The sequence below is a fragment of the Myotis davidii genome, unplaced genomic scaffold (assembly GCF_000327345.1).
Source record: "Myotis davidii unplaced genomic scaffold, ASM32734v1 scaffold44, whole genome shotgun sequence".
NCBI classification, from domain to species: domain Eukaryota; kingdom Metazoa; phylum Chordata; class Mammalia; order Chiroptera; family Vespertilionidae; genus Myotis; species Myotis davidii.
Window position 1 is genome coordinate 3,921,355 of NW_006299705.1, and position 16,113 is coordinate 3,937,467.

Genomic DNA, 16,113 nt, shown 5'->3' on the forward strand with positions numbered 1-16,113 from the left:
TTGTGTGGTAAGGAGAAGAAGGTAAAGGGGTGACAAATGGTGATGGAAGAGACTTGACTTTGGGTGATGAATACACAATATAATATACAGGTGATGTATCGTAGAATGTACACCTGGCACCTATAAAATTTTATGGACCAATGTCACCCCAATAAATTCAATAAAAAAAGCATTCCTTGGGCCCTAGCTGGTTTGGTTCAGTGGATAGAGCGTCGACTTGATCAGAATCGAACCCAGGACCCTTCAGTCCTCAGGATGACACTTATTCACTGAGCCAAACCGGCTAGGGCCCAGAGTTTTTTGTTTGTTTATTTTTGTTTGTTTTTTAATAATCATTTTACCTTCCCACTGGTAATGTAAGAGTTCAAGTTCTACACACCTTTGCCATCACCTAGAGTGGTCAGTTTGTAAATTTTAAACACTCTCATAATCATATAATGGTATTTCTTTGTGGTCTTAATTTTTGTTTTCCCAATGACTAACAATGTTGAGCATCTTTTCATGTATTTATTTGCTATATGCCATATCTTCTTTGGTGAGCTGTGTGTCCAAATAGTTCACTCAATTCTGAATTGGTTTGTGTGTTTCCTTAATTTTGAATTTTGACGGTTCTTTATATATTCTGGAGAAAAGTCTTTTATGTGCAGATATTTTCTCCCAGTCTGTGGCTTGTCACTTCACTCTCTTAACAGTGTCTCCCAAAGTGCAACAGTTATATGAAGTCCAGTTTATCAGCGTTATGCCGCTTATTCCTTGGATGTTGCGTCTAAGAAATCTTTGATAATCCAAGATCACAAAGACGTGCTCCATGTTTTCTTCCATAGGATCTATAGTTTCGCCTCTTACATTTAGGTCCATATTCATTTTGAGTTAGTTTTTGTATATGGAGCGAGGTGTGAATTGAAAGGTTTTTGGGCGTGGGGATAACTTGGATAGCCAGTGGTTCCAGCTTCTAAGGAAAGACTGTCCTTCCTCCACTGAATTGGCTTTTTGCCTTCGTCCAAAAAACAACTGACCATATACGTGCGGTCCTATTGCTGGACTCAATGTCCTGTTTTACGGACCTGCTTGTGTGTCGCAGCGCTGTTGTAATTACTGTAGCTTTTTAAGTCCCGAAACCAGCTGCTTAAATCCTCAAACTTTGTTCTTTTTAAGTATGTTTTGGCTATTCTAGTTCTCTTATTTTTATATGAATTTTAGAATCAACTTGCCCGTTTTTCTCTTACTGGTTTCTAATTTAACTCCATGTGGTCAGACAACATACGTTGTGTGATTTGAACCCACTTAAATTTATTGAGACTTACTTTGTGGCCAGATTGAAGTCTGTCGGAGCAACAGTTCAAGTTCATTTGAAACGAGTGTGTATGTTGCTGTTGTGAGTAGTGGATGTAAATGCCGAGGAGGTCATGGAGGTTGATTGCATTCTTCATGTCTTCTGTTTTTACTACTTTTTTTCTAGTTTTACTAAACGGCAATGGTAGGATCCTCAGAGTGATTGTGGGCTTGTCTATTTCTCCCTTTAATTCCATCAGTTTTGTTTCACGTGTGGTGAGCTCTGCTGCTAAGTAATACAGTGGAGCCTTCACTTATGAGTTTAACTCGTTCCATGACGGAGCTTGTAACTCAAATTACTTGTATGTCAAATCAGTTGTGAACGAGTGAGACATGTGATGCTGGGCAGATGTTGTGGCGTTCACTGTGACATTCACTGCGCCAGCTAGCAGTGGGATATCTGAAGCTTGCTCGTAACCCGAATTTTAGCTCACAACTCAAAGCAAAAAATTGGCCGAGAGACGGCTCGTATCTCGAAAAACTCGTTAGTCGGGACACTCGTAAGTCAAGGCCCCACTGTGTACATTCATGATTATTACGATGAGTTGACCCTTTCCTATCATTATGGAAAGCTCTCTTTATATCAGGTGATACTCTGCCTTATGATCTGTTTTATTTAATATTAATACAGCCACTCCAACCTTCCAAGGTGTATTTGTTTGTGTGATGTATCTTTTTCTTCCCATTTGCTTGCGATCTGTATGTCTAATTAAGGTATGTTTCTCACGGGCAGCATGTAGTTGGGTTTTGATTTTCTTTCTGAGTTCTGACAGTCACTGTGTCTTAAGTGGAATGTTTAATGTCCACTTTCAAAAGCTCCACCATGCTTCCCAGTCTCCCACGAAGCCGCACCCTCCATCAGCCCGATGCCTTTCCTCTCAGCCAGCATCTGGGGGCTGAGGGTGACACATCACGTAGGGCTCTCCCCCAACTTCAGTCACTCCATGTTCAGGCACTCCCTGACCTGCTCATACTTAATATTTTTCTTTAGAAGCAGTCAGTTTTAAAACTTTATATCACCACAGTAATCACTACCGTAAAATGGAATACTAGCCATAATGGAAGGTAACAATAAATATAGATATAATAGGAAAAAATACACAATTTTATAAAATTCTAGGCAGCCACTGCTGTTGGCTGAAGGCTCTGAGACTGAGCCCCTTTCTTTTTTAAAAAAAATATATTTTATTGATTTTTTACAGAGAGGAAGGGAGAGGGATAGAGAGTCAGAAACATCGATGAGAGAGAAACATCGATCAGCTGCCTCCTGCACACTCCCCACTGGGGATGTGCCTGCAACCAAGGTACATGCCGTTGACCGGAATCGAACCCGGGACCCTTGAGTCCGCAGGCCGACGCTCTATCCACTGATCCAAACCGGTTAGGGCTGAGCCCCTCTCTTTGGAAAGAAATAGGTGGTAAAGACACACCAGCCCCCATCTGAGGCTTCCTCTTTGATGGGCTCAGAAGGCTTGGTAAGATGTTGAAAGGCAAATGCTGTGAATATATTCAGGGTTGCTTAGTGGCTTAGTGTCGAGGTTTGGAATGCCCCAAGCTGACCTTTAACCCTTGGCACCCCACCCTTTGCGAAGTGCTCTCTCTGGCACTTCTGAGCCAGCTTCCTGGAGTCTCTCATTCTCTGTCATGTCCCTGTGCCTGGAGCATTGCCTCACACAGGGTTACTCTCAGCACACTCATTGCGACCGGCCTTGCCCTTTGTCCCCTGTTAGGCAGTAAATCCCCTGAGAGCAGGATCTAGCTCTAACCGTCTTTGTCTCCCAGGCCCAGGAAATAGTTTTTAATTGAGTTGGAAGATGAGGTACCGTTTAGAGATGCCCTCCCTCTCTTGGGGGTGACAGTTCACGAAATGTAAACATGGATTCTACTGAACAGCGTTTTCAGAACCCGTGTACACCCCTGTCCTCTCATCGTTGCGAATTTTTCCTTTGTGCTGTCCCTGCCTCCGCAGCTTTCAAGAGCCCTGATTTGTTAAGGGGAGCCCTGATTGCTTCTGTCTTATGCAGCCCTGGTGTCATTAGGCGGTTTAATGAGTCTCTGTTGCATGCTAGTGTATCAGGAAAGTGTTAGATTCTTGCAATCCCCTCGTTCTCTTGACAAAATCCAGCAGGCATATGAGTTTACACAGACAAGTGTTGAGCAAAAGTGCTCTCAGTCATTGTCAGGTCTTTAAGAACAAACTTTAAGGAAAACGAAATTTCGTTCTGAAGCTATTTATATGCTTCTCTGTCACAGAGCAGCGAGGGGACACAGGCTAGAGGAATAACAGCATAAAAGTGAGAAACGCAAATGCACTGCTGATGTGGGAAGCGCTCACAGAGCTCCCCCGCTATGTGGGATGTCTGCTCCACAGGAAGATTCCGGAAACTAAAATCAGTCCTGGTGTAGCAAGTAGTATAAACACCACTAAATCCAGTTCTCCACCAACAGGAACTCCTGTGAAAGAGAAAGAAAGCCAAGGGAACCAGCATGAGCTGGGCACCCACAGGGGCCAGGCATTGCTTCTCAAAGCCAGGCCGCTGGACAGCAGCCCCAGGCTCACGGGGAGCTTGTTAGAAACACAGACTCAGCCCTGACCCAGACCCACCCTATCGGAACTGAAGGGCGGCGCCCAGCAGTGTGGTTTCACCAGCCCTCCAGGGTCTTCCCTGGTAAGACAAGCGAGCACGGGGCCCCTGGCCTGGGCGTTCTGCAGACGTTATTCCAGTTGATCCTCTTGAATCCAAACGAGTAGGTATTGGTCCCCTTTTACCCACAGGGAACCTGAGACTCAGTGAAACTCATGTGTCCCAGGTCTACCCAACCAGAAGTGGAGACAGCAAAAGATCTGTTGGCAATTTATGATTTTGCACTTGATTCAGGGCTCCTCAAACTGTAAGATGTAGTCATATTACCTGGAGATTAAATGTTAGATTCTGATTCAGTGAGTCTGGAGTGAGTCTGAGAGCCGGTATTAACTGGCAGGGCAGTCTGGGTAGCGAGGCCTCCCCTGTTGCAGCCTGGCCTCACCTGGGGATGATGAGCCTCCAAGTCCCGACAAATCAGAAACCCTGGGGGTGGGGCCCAGTGGCCCGTTTAACAAACCCTTCAGGTGGTTCTAATTCTTGCTGAAGTCTGAGAACCACTCATATTTCCATATTACAAAATTCAGTATTTGCAGGTCTGAAGCCAAGTGGTGCTTATATTTAGGCATGTGAAAGCCATTAAAAGAGAAACTGGACAAGGGAAAAAAGAAAACATTTACACCTGAATGGTAGCTTGCCTGAAGTGTTCTCCCATGAGATAAGGACACAGGACGTTATCTGGGCCTGCACACTGAGAGGCCTCTGCACAGCTCCCCCAAAGCAGCTGGAGGCCAGTGGGCCCAGCACCGAGTGGGAGGCGTCTTGACCAAGGGACACCGTGGTCTCTGGAGGCGCTGGATCTGGTGTTGCACACACAGGAGAGGAGGCTGAAGTGTTTCCAAGAAAATATCTAACACTTGAAACCTGTAAATTTAATTAACTAACATTACTCGTATAATTTCAATTAAAATTTTTTTAAAAAGGAAAAAATATCTAGTAGTGGTGGAACTATAGCTACACTTATTTAGAACAAAGTACTGAAAACAGCTTGGGATTTTTCTTTTTAATCTTGTGTAGTCTTAAAAATTCAGATGCATCTTTATTTATATCAAACTAACATGTGTTGCTTTGATATAAGTAACATTTTAAATTATCATCCAGCCGAAACCGGTTTGGCTCAGTGGATAGAGCATCGGCCTGCGGACTGAAAGGTCCCAGGGTCGATTCCGGCCAAGGGCATGTACCTGGGTTGCGGGCACATCCCCAGTAGGAGATGTGCAAGAGGCAGCTGATCGATGTTTCTCTCTCATCGATGTTTCTAACTCTCTATCTCTCTTCCTTCCTCTCTGTAAAAAATCAATAAAATATATTTTAAAAAAATTATCATCCAGGTAAAAGGAGAGAGTTGGTGTTGCATTGAGTCTTCTAGGCTCATGAAATTAGCTGAAGTGGAGAGACCTGACACCCAATGTCGGGATGGCTTCCATGGGCACCGGCCTGCCGGTGGCCGGAGGAGCTGAGGAAAGCGATGGCTGAGGACGGGGATCCTGAATGTTGTATGCGGTGTTGTGTTCCTCTGTTTGGGAGACAGGAGGGTGTGTTTGCTGCTTGGCTGGGGTTTTGAGTAGTGTATTTTCAAGTGATTTTTGATAACAGAGTAGACAGGAAAGGTCTTTGATTTATGCATCAGATACTTTTGCCATCCGAGGAAATACTCATCAAAGTATTTCCAGTAAAGAAAGATGATGAAAGAAATTCTGCATTATACCCCTCACACTGTCATTTCATTACATGTAAATGAAGGGAGGGTCTCCAGGGACTCGTTTCCGTGGCTCGCTCTCTCATCCAGCCTTCAGACGCAACCTCGTCCCTGAAGTCAGGTCACATACATGAAAGCATTCATTTCTGTCATGAAGTTGTTGATCAAGAATGTTCCATCTTAAGAAAAAAGATTGTTTAATAAATCCATTTTGTGAGCTATGCTGATTATTTAAGAGAATAGTATTTTTCTTCATCTAAACCAAGTTTTTATTCCTTTTCATAATATTGGGGGGTGGGGGAGACACAAAACTACCAAACAACATAAAGCCTGAGTTAGAAAATTTTCATCAGAATTTTCTTCCATCAAAGCCAGCACTCTTCTGTATAATCAAGAATTGCAGCCCTAGCTGGTTTGGCTCAGTGGATAGAGCGTTAGTCCATGGACTAAAGGGTCCCAGATTTGATTCTGGTCAAGGGCATGTACCTTGGTTACAGGTTCCCCGGTCCTGATAGCGGTGCATGCAAGAGGCAACCAATCGATATGTCTATCTCACATCAATCTTTCTCTCTATCTCTCCCTTTCCCTTCCCTTCCCTTCTAATCTCTTTAAAAATCAATGGAAAAATATCCTAGGGTGAGGATTAACAAAACAAACAAAAAAAGAATTGAGAGTGGATTGGATTGGGGGCACTGCTGAGTTCAGATGAGCTGATGGCAGCCTGCATTCTGGCAGCGGGGAGATGTGAAGTGGGGATCCCAGATGTATTTAGAAAGGACTTTTACAGGAATTGATGATGGTCTTGGACGTGGGGATGAGAGAAAAGGAAGCATCAAGAATGCCCCCAGGCTTACATGCCAGGGTATCTGGCGATTTTAACTGTGACTGATACGATACCTCTTATCACTTCGTCATTCAGTTATGATAAAAGCAGACATTGCTACCAAATGCTATTCACATTCCCAAGGTGATTCTGAAACGCATGTTAAAGGAATAGCTAGTATTTGCTTGCTTATTATTGTATTGATCTTGGCTTTGACTCATTTAATTGCTAAAAGTCTCATGATTTTTTCACTTAAAAAAGATTGATTTTGCTGAAACCGGTTTGTCTCAGTGGATAGAGTGTCGGCCTGCGGACTGAAAGGTCCCAGGTTCGATTCCGGTCAAGGGCATGTACCTGGGTTGCGGGCACATCCCCAGTAGGAGATGTGCAGGAGGCAGCTGATCGATGTCTCTCTCTCATCGATGTTTCTAACTCTCTATCTCTCTCCCTTCCTCTCTGTAAAAAATCAATAAAATATATTTTTTTTAAAAAAAGATTGATTTTGACATACATTAAGAGGGATGTTTTCATATTGTTATTTTTGGAGTTTTTCTCCCTTAGGAGAGATCAGGGTTAGGGCCATAAGCTCAATCAATAAAATTATTAAAGTCAATGTATTAAGTAGTTACTTAGGTAGGTTTTCTACTTCTCTGATTGCCAGCTGCTGCCTAATTACCTGGTCATGGTCTGAAGTGGAACATCATCTTTATGCGCAGGCCCGGGAGTCCCAGGGACCATAACATGCCATTTACCTGCACAATTCAGGCTGTTCTCAGTTCCTTTAATTTTGTTTACTTTCAAAGATTTTGAAATTATATTCCAGACTTTCAGTTTTTAGCCATCAATTCATATTCTGTTGAACATGTAATGTAATTTTCCCAATGTTTTTTAAATTTTTCACACGTAGAGAAGAGTTAGAAGTGAAAGCCAATATGTATGTACCTTCTACCTTGGTTCTATGACATATTTTGCTCTATCATATCTGTCCATCTATCTGTCCCTTAATTCATCCATCAGTCCATCTTATTCTTTGATAGATTTCAAACTAGGTTGCAAACATCAGGACATTTTATTCTTTGGTATTTTAGCATGCATATTATTAACTAGAGTTTAATAGTTGTTTTTGGGGGGTTCTTTCCTTTTTTCGGTAAAAGTTATGTACAGTGAAATGTACAAATTTTAAGTGTAGCATTCCTTGAATTTTGACAAATGTGTATACCTCTGTAATCAGACCCTGTAAGACATTAAACTTTAGCATCCCAAAGAGTCCCAGTTCTCCTTGCCTCCACTCACCCTCACAGGTAAAACCGTCCTGAGTTTAACCATATAGTAGTTTTGCCTGTACTAGAGCTTTATACAGTGTCTACTCTCTCGTGTTTGGCTTCGTTCACCCATCGTAGTGTTTTTGGGATTTTTTCTTTCAATTTTATTTTGTATTGGTTTCAGGTGTACACTTTGTGGTTCGACAGTCATATACTTTACATAGTGTTCGCTCAATATTTCCAGTATCCCAACTGGCACCATACATAATTATCACAACATTATTGACTATATTCCCTATGCTTTACATACGTCCTCACGACTGTTGTGTAACTACCAACCTTACTTCTTACTCCCTTCATCCCCACCCACACACACCCTCCCCTCTGGCAGCCACCTGCTCTCTCTGTGTGTCAATGAGTCTGTTTTAATTTTATTTCTTCTGTTCATCGTTGTCATGTTTTGAGTCATCCTCGTTGCATGTATCAGTAATTTTTCCCTTTTGTTGCTGAATGGGATTCCATTGCATCAATCTACCAGTTTCTCTCTCTTGTTGATGGACTTCTGGGCTCTTTCCAGTTTGGGGCTCCTTGGAACATTAGTAGAAAAGTGTTTTGTGAGCACATGCTTTTGTTTATCTTGGGTAAGTTCTCAGGAGTGGACCTGAGTACTGAGGAGTTGGGTCATAGGGTAGGTCTGTGTTTAACTTTGTAAGAAACTGCCAGACCTTTTTTCACAATGGTTGTAGCACTTCATTCTCCCTCCAGTTGTTTCACGTCCTTGACAAGCTTTCCTTTCAGTTTTAGATGTTCTGGTAGATGTGTAGAGAAAATACAAAGTTTAAATGATTATTTGCTAAGAAGAAAGCAGTCAGATGGCCCTGGGTTGCATGCAGGCGCACACGCACAGAATTTGAAATGCTTTTTAGAGCCAAGCATAGTCAGGTGTTTATAAACAAAGCATGCAGCACAAGGATAACAACACTGCGGTATTGTAAGTAGTTAAAGGTGTAAAGCTATGAATCTCCTTTCCAAAAACAAGCTGGAAGCTTCTAAGGACTTGCTTTGAGGGCGGCATAGGCCAAGGGCGATAGCGTTCAAATTGCAGAACTTCCCTCTATTACGAAAGTTCCCAGTATTAAAGGTCCCCAGCTATTACCATACGTGGGATATTCTACGCTTCAGGAAAAATAACAAAAACACTGCACTCCAGAGACTGGCTGAGATGGGGACACTGAATTCTGATTGTTTTGCTCTGCTTTAGCATTCAGGTCACAAAACCTATTGATAGCAGAGATTCAGACCTTCCCCCAAATTTGAAAACAAAAAAATATTTCAAACAGATGCCCTGCACTGACCCAGGGGATATTGTCCTCACATCCCAGTTTCACAAGCGTGGCCTGGGACTTACCTTCGGTCTCACTGAAGAGAGAGGAACCGGTGTTAGAGCTGGAGGAAGCTGGGATTGAAATTGGGCTCTGCGCATGCTCGCTGTGCGGCTCAGGCAAGTCCCTTCCTCTCTCAAAACCTGAGTTTCTCTCTCTGTTCCCCTCCCGTGAGTGCTGTGCCGGGAGGTTGGGAATGTAAAGCTGCTACACATGGCAGTCCTCTCAGAGATGGCCTCTGTCTTCCTGCCCACAGTCCTCAGGCCACGCGGTGGCCCAGGCTGCCCATCAGGAATGCAAACTACAAAACCGCTCCTCCCTGTTTCCTCAGTGAGCCTGACTGAGAATTACAGGGAAATAATTTCAGTGGAATTGTTCATGGCCAACAGCACCAGATGTTAGACCTTGGTCCTTGAGTTTTGGCTAAGGAAGGATTCAGAGCCAAGACTCAATTACAAGCAGAAATTTATTTAGAAAGTCACTGAGGGAGGTAGAAGTGAGCCCTAGAAAAAGTGGGCCAGCTGGGCTGCGGGGACTCAGGGAACAAGTTGCAGAGGCAAAAGAAGGGCCCTTGGAACTTGGGAGAGAGAAAGCAAAGGAGCTCACCTTGAGGGAGAATGGGGGAAAGAAGGGTGCAGATGTGCTTTGAGCAGCCAGCGCGAATGCTGGGTCCTTCATTGTAAGGGGTTCATCTGTTTCCTAAATGTGGGATTTTAGAGGAGATCTCAGGGGAGGATGCCCAAAGAATATTCGTCAGCTTTACGGATGTCCTTTCAGGGCGTGGTCTCCACCAGTTGGTGGGCACCAGGGCAGGAGGTCAGTAGTCAGTGCAGCTGGTCCTGATGACAGCCAGATGGACCAGCTTCATCTGGTTTGTTGCTTTTCTGAAACAGGCCTAGATGTTATCCCTAGTTTAACCTAACCTCCCTCTGTGGCCCACAGACCCGAGGCCTCGTTTCTAAGATCATTTGATGCGGGTCAGAACCTCATTTTCCCGAGGGCTTCATCCTTAAGGGAGTGGTCCCGCCGAAAGTCCTGGGAGGCTCGTCTCTGGCCCTTGTTCCTCCTCTGAGGGCCTCCCACAGGACTGGCCACAGGCCAGGGGAGGGAAGTTCAGGGGAGGGTCCGTACTGCATGACCAGTGACATGAAAGGTCAGGGGGTCTAAACCACATGATCGAAGATATGCGAGGGGAGGAAAGTCCCACCCTACAATGCTTGCATTCCCAGCTTTGCCCATTGCTAGGCTTTCCACCTGGGTGACCTTCTGACCCGGCCTGTCGTTCCTTCTCTGCTCCTGTCAGTCTAACTGCCTCCTATATCAGAGTCATTCATGCCAAGTTGTAAATGACTCATGGGTTTAGACCTCCAAGAAAAAGAACTTTAATTCTAAAAGAATTTTTTCGTCTAAATGACTCGTTAGCTGTTAAAGGGGATGTATATAGGAGATGTGTAAATAACCTTCCTCAGGAAGCTTCAGTAAAAACCCCGCCCTGCTGGGTGTGACTGGGAAGGTCCCCGGGCTGCTCTTGCTAAGGGATCAAAGTGAGTCATGCCGTGGGGTCCTGGGCTGCCGATGCTGAGACAGCCACCAGTGAACGCTGGGCGGCTGGGCTGTCAAGGAGTGTTTCTAGTCTCTGCTGTCTGCAGGGGAGAGCCCGTCAGTGGCAGATGAGCCAGTTCGGGGGGTGATGGGGTTGGCGTGAGTGCTGTGTTCAGCTTCGAAAGTGCCAAATGCAGAATCCTAAGCGCAGGAAAACCAGAGCCTCCTCCACAGATGGACCTGGTATCTCTCCGCTTCCCTCCGCTTTTTCCTCTACTCTCATCCCCACCCCTCGGGTGTGGGGGACAGGGTTCATTTTCATCCCAAAGGCAGGGTTGGGGTGTGCATACTGGACCTTGGGCTTCCTCTGTTTCCATCTGGGCAGAACATAAAGCCACGGTGACTCCCCGGGGCCCCACAGTGCAGTCAGTTGGCCTATGGGGGCCAATGAAGTCCAGGAGATGGTATTTTTGTGTGTAATCTGGGGAGCCATGGGACTTTGTTTCTAAGGGAGAGATGTACTGTGATTCAGAGAGAAAAGCTAAGTGTTTAAAGATCACTTGCTTCTGAACTACAGCTGATAAACAATTTGCTAGGCAAAAGTTGTATTCATTTGGTACAGATCAAAAAGTCACACTGTACTCAATAGCTTTGTAGCAAATGGTTTCTATCTGCAAAGGAAAAACAGAGCGGCTATTCACAGGAGAAATAAAATGGTCCCGTAATTAGGGGATAAATGAGTCACGGCCCTTAGTCACATTAAGATCGCACACAGGCTGGCCATGCAGTTGTTTCGGTGATTATGTGGAATGGGCTGTGCAGAATAATTCGTAGAAACTCCCTATCTTAACACTTCAGTTTCCCATGATTATTTTTCCGTGGTTCCATCCAGCTGGGACATTTTACCTGTATGTGACACACAGGGGACTTCTGGCTCTGACGGTTGGTGTTGTTAAACCACCCTAATCGTCCTTCCTAGACAGCCCTACACACGCACCTGTCTTTTTTTCCGAGTTAACATACCCTGTTCATTAGTGGCTACAGATGTTAGCTGGTCTGAGCTACTAGCAATAGATGGATTCAGATAATGGAGTCTCAGTTATAAACACGAAATGCAGAACCCCAAAGAAAGCAAATGTATTCTTTCCTGTGCTGACTACTTCATCCAACATATGACAGTGATTGCGCATTAGCACAAAACCACCAGCACAGAAACATTTGATAATGAGGAAGAACCAGGTGCTAAACTGCATCTAAAGTTCAGCTCTCCTTGTGATGAAACATTTGTAAATTGATCCTGCCTGTAACCAAGCACTGGAAGAGCTTTGTAGGAAGGCTTTTGGAAGTCCTAGGCTTACACTGGTATTATTTTTATATTACAGAAAATTTTATAATAAGTATGCATCACAAGCAGGTTATATATTAGCCTTACGAAAGTCTTACATTTTTGCTCTGGCTTTTTTCTTTCTGCATTTCTGCAGACTGTCAGGAAGAGAAGAGCTTTCTGGCGGGTCAGGGGCCCTGCTTAGGAAGTGTGTGCTCCGAGCCTCCCCTGCTCTGGGCTCAGCATCCCATGAGTGTCTGGACGTAACAGCATTTGTAATAGTACTACTTGGTGCACAGCTTGCATCTGTTCATGTTATCTGTGCAACTTCTTGCTCTCTTGAAGTCTTCAGAGCTTTTTAATGAAATTATTTGCCTGGAAATATAGCTCATGCTGTATTTTAAATGTCTTTCTCTTGTTTTATTTACCAAACTTTCGAACAACTTTAGATTCACAAGATTCATCGAGATTCAGGAGACAATTCTCAGACAGGTGAGAACACTTCAGTTTCACTCTTTTACAGCCAGGCAGCATGTGTGGGGTCAAGTCTGAAACGTACCCTGAATTGCTCAAGCTATCAGAGGGCGGCAAAGCCAGAACAGAAGCAGATTCCCTGGGAGTTTTTTGAATATCCATTCATTGCAACCTTTTCTACCCACTGCCACCCCTTCCTGGTTTTCTTTTGCTGGCGAGAGACCATCATACAAATAGACCTAGAGTGGGAGAGTGGCCCAAAAGTCCGGTGGGTGCGCTGTTGTCACACCATCGCAGTCCTCCCTTGCTTAGCAGCGTCAGTGGCTGTACAGTTAGAACATGGATGGGCCCTGGCCTGGGGGTCAGGAGCCCTGCCCACCAGCTCAGCTTCCCATTCCCTCGCCTCATAACTTGGGCAAGACTCTGCCTACTTGACCTTGGTTTCCTCAGCTATGAAATGATGACTTTTACATTTGAAAGGCCTGGAATTCTCTGACTAGAGGGAAAAGTGCGTCTACTACCAAAGATTTAAAATTCTTGTTCTTGCACACATTCTCTCCCGTTAGCTCAGCGGTTCTCACCTGTGGGTTGCCCCTTTGGGAGTCGAATGACCCTTTCACAGTGGTCGCCTAAGACCATTGGAAAACACATATATAATTACATATTGTTTTTGTGATTAATCACTATGCTTTATGTTCAATTTGTAACAATGAAAATACATCCTGCATATCAGATATTTACATTACAATTCATAACAGTAGCAAACTACAGTTATGAAGTAGCAACGAAAATAATTTTACGGTTGGGGGTCACCACCACATGCGGAACTGTATTAAAGGGCCGCGGCACGAGGAAGGTTGAGAACCACTGCGTTAGCGGCTTCCCAGCCACTAACCCATCACGTCAGGCCCTGGGCTGTTGTTGGGTCCCTCTCTTTGGTTCCAGGGTGGACCACATTTTAGCCTACTCAGGAAGACTTCATGTGCTCTTCCTGAACTTTGGTTTCTTTATTTGTAAAGTGAATTAACAGTGTTCATCTGGTTGTTATGAGGACTAGAGGGGAAAAATATACATCTATCAGTGCCTGGTGTTTAACTACTTAGCATCCTTCTCCTCTCCCTTACCTTTCCCTTCTCTTTATCAGCTCTTCTCTCTCAGATGTTTTAGTTTATTCCTTCTAACACTTACAGCAAGAGTATTATTTTAACTCACTTAAGGGCTTCTGGGTGCCAAAATCTGTTACAAGCATTCCCATATCCTTTGCAGTGCCCAGGATTGTCTTGCACATAGTAGACACTCAGTAAAATACTCACAAAACATTAAACCATCCCATCTTAAAAAGCATGGGCTCTCCCATTTATTAGCTCTTTGACTTTGAGCTACCTAAACAATCTTCCCAAGCTTAAATTTCCTTGTCAGTAAAATGGGGATTGTACTGTGTAGCTTTTAGAATTGTTACAAGACCATATAAGATGTGTCTATAAATATTAAATATTTAGTAATAAATATTAAAGTAAATATTAAAATATTAAAGCACTATCTCTGATGCACAGTAGGTGCTCAGTACCTGGTAGCTATTTTTAAAATTGGTGATACTGTATCTCTTTTGCCATTGAGTACAGCTATCTAAAAGTTCTTTATTCTTTTTTCTGTTTTTTTGAAATTCATTCCACAAGTATCTGTTGGGAGAATGAATACCAAATTCTTGTGTTTAAATGGCCAATACTAAAGGATAATTTCTCAAACTTTAAATTTCTATTGCTATAATTTCTCTTAATTTTAGCTGAGATAAAATTAGGAAGAATAAGCATTATCTATCTTTGAGTAATTTCTGATAAATGATTTAGGATTCAACAAGGCAACCTGGGCCAATAGCTGTGAAACTAACCTCCTACTTTTATTTAGAAACTACATTTTGAGGAATTCTTATGCTCTTTAATCTTGAATTTAATCTTAAATCTTCACTAAGTTCAATTTAATTATTATCAGCTAAACAAATGTTAGGAATGTATATGATGAGTAAGTCCCTGAATAGGCTAAAAACGAATGTCTTGCAAGTGATCAGTTAGTTTCTGAGGGTTTGAAAGACGCCATGTGATTTTAGTAGTATTATTTAAAATGCCACCACCTATAGTTGTCTTTATAAAGAAATACCGAAACTCATATTCAAGGCTAGAAAAATTAAGGCAGAGTCTGGAAGACAAAAATAGGCAAAGGGATAGTAAATGTTTTATGTAAGATCATTTAACAATTTGCAAAATTTATAGTTCAACAGTTTGCAAAAACTAAACTCTCACTTTTATAATATTCTGCTTTTCACTACATGCTATAAAAATATAATTCAGGTTTAGTTACTGATTTAACCATTTTTAGTTGAATCAGATTTTTTAGGACACTAAAGTAAATGGTTAAAAAGGTGATCTAGAAAGTGTCTAAGGCATATTATGATGTGAAAACAGCCAGTATGAGAGCAGTGTTACAACATGGCCCGTGTGTGCCTAAGAAGGGGTGTGTGCAAGCGGACAGGTGAATAACAGCCAACATGAACTAACACTTCGTAGGCACTGCCCCACGTGCCCTCGTGAATTAGCTTGTTGACAGCAGCCTGTGAACGAGATGCCGTAACTGTCCTCACTACACAGATCGGGACACGGGAGGAACACCCCCGGGGTTACACAGCTACTGGTTGGATAGTGGGGACTTGAATTTTGCCAGTTTGGCTCTAGAACTGGTCCTCTGAACTACTATACTCTCTTACACCTCTCTCTCTCTCTCTCTCTCTCCTTTGTGCCACTAGACAGTTCTTTAAAAAAAAAAAAAAGCGTTTCATTCTCTCTTGAAATATCATTTATTGGGTCTGAGAAATGCCGGAAGCTGCATGTCTGCCTCCCGTCTCAGCGCAGTGGAGGTCTGTTAGAGTTGAGTTTCCCTCCTTGCTCATGCGCGGTCCCCTCCGGAAGCATACACCCTGACCATGCATGTTTCTGCAGCCACCTCTGCAGCCCTGGTGTTTTTATCCCCAGTCCTCACTGCTGCCATGCACTGCTGCCTTAGATCTTGCAGTAATGGGACAACACATTTTGAGTGTTAAATTCAGTCTGTAAAGACTTATGTAGAATTTTAATTGCTTTCCCTCCCCACCCCACCCCACCGAAAATGGAGACAAAGGTGAGAGTTTAGTTTTTGCAAATTGTTGAACTATAAAACTTCTTTTTCTTCTCTTCCTTCCTGGGATTGGCAGTTTGCATCACTTGATGAAATCACATCCTTAGAAGAACATAGAAGACAATCTAGAGCAGCGGTTCTCAACCTGTGGGTCGCGACCCCTTTGGCGGTCGACCGACCCTTTCACAGGGGTTGCCTAAGACCATCCTGCATATCAGATATTTACATTACGATTCATAACAGTAGCAACATTACAGTCATGAAGTAGCAACAAAAATAATTTTATGGTTGGGTCACAACATGAGGAACTGTATTTAAAGGGCCAGAAGGTTGAGAACCACTGATCCAGAGGTTCAACGTTTCAGAAAAAAAGGCTTACAATTGGTCTAAACTAGTTTCCCAAGAAAAATCAACTCTGTTGATTTCACTAGTATTTATTTCCTCAAATAGAACAAGAACCTTCCCTAC

General features: G+C 43.4%; 1 protein-coding gene across 2 annotated transcripts in view; it reads left to right on the top strand.

Annotated features, from left to right (window-relative positions):
• The window catches only part of PDE8B (phosphodiesterase 8B), a 194,843-nt gene that overhangs the window by 154,483 nt on the left and 24,247 nt on the right, over window positions 1–16,113 (top strand). For both annotated transcript variants that reach the window (XM_015571615.1, XM_015571616.1), the window contains exon 11: window positions 12,456–12,498. In XM_015571615.1, coding sequence (XP_015427101.1) covers window positions 12,456–12,498 — 43 coding nt within the window. The remainder of the gene's footprint in view (window positions 1–12,455; window positions 12,499–16,113) is intronic.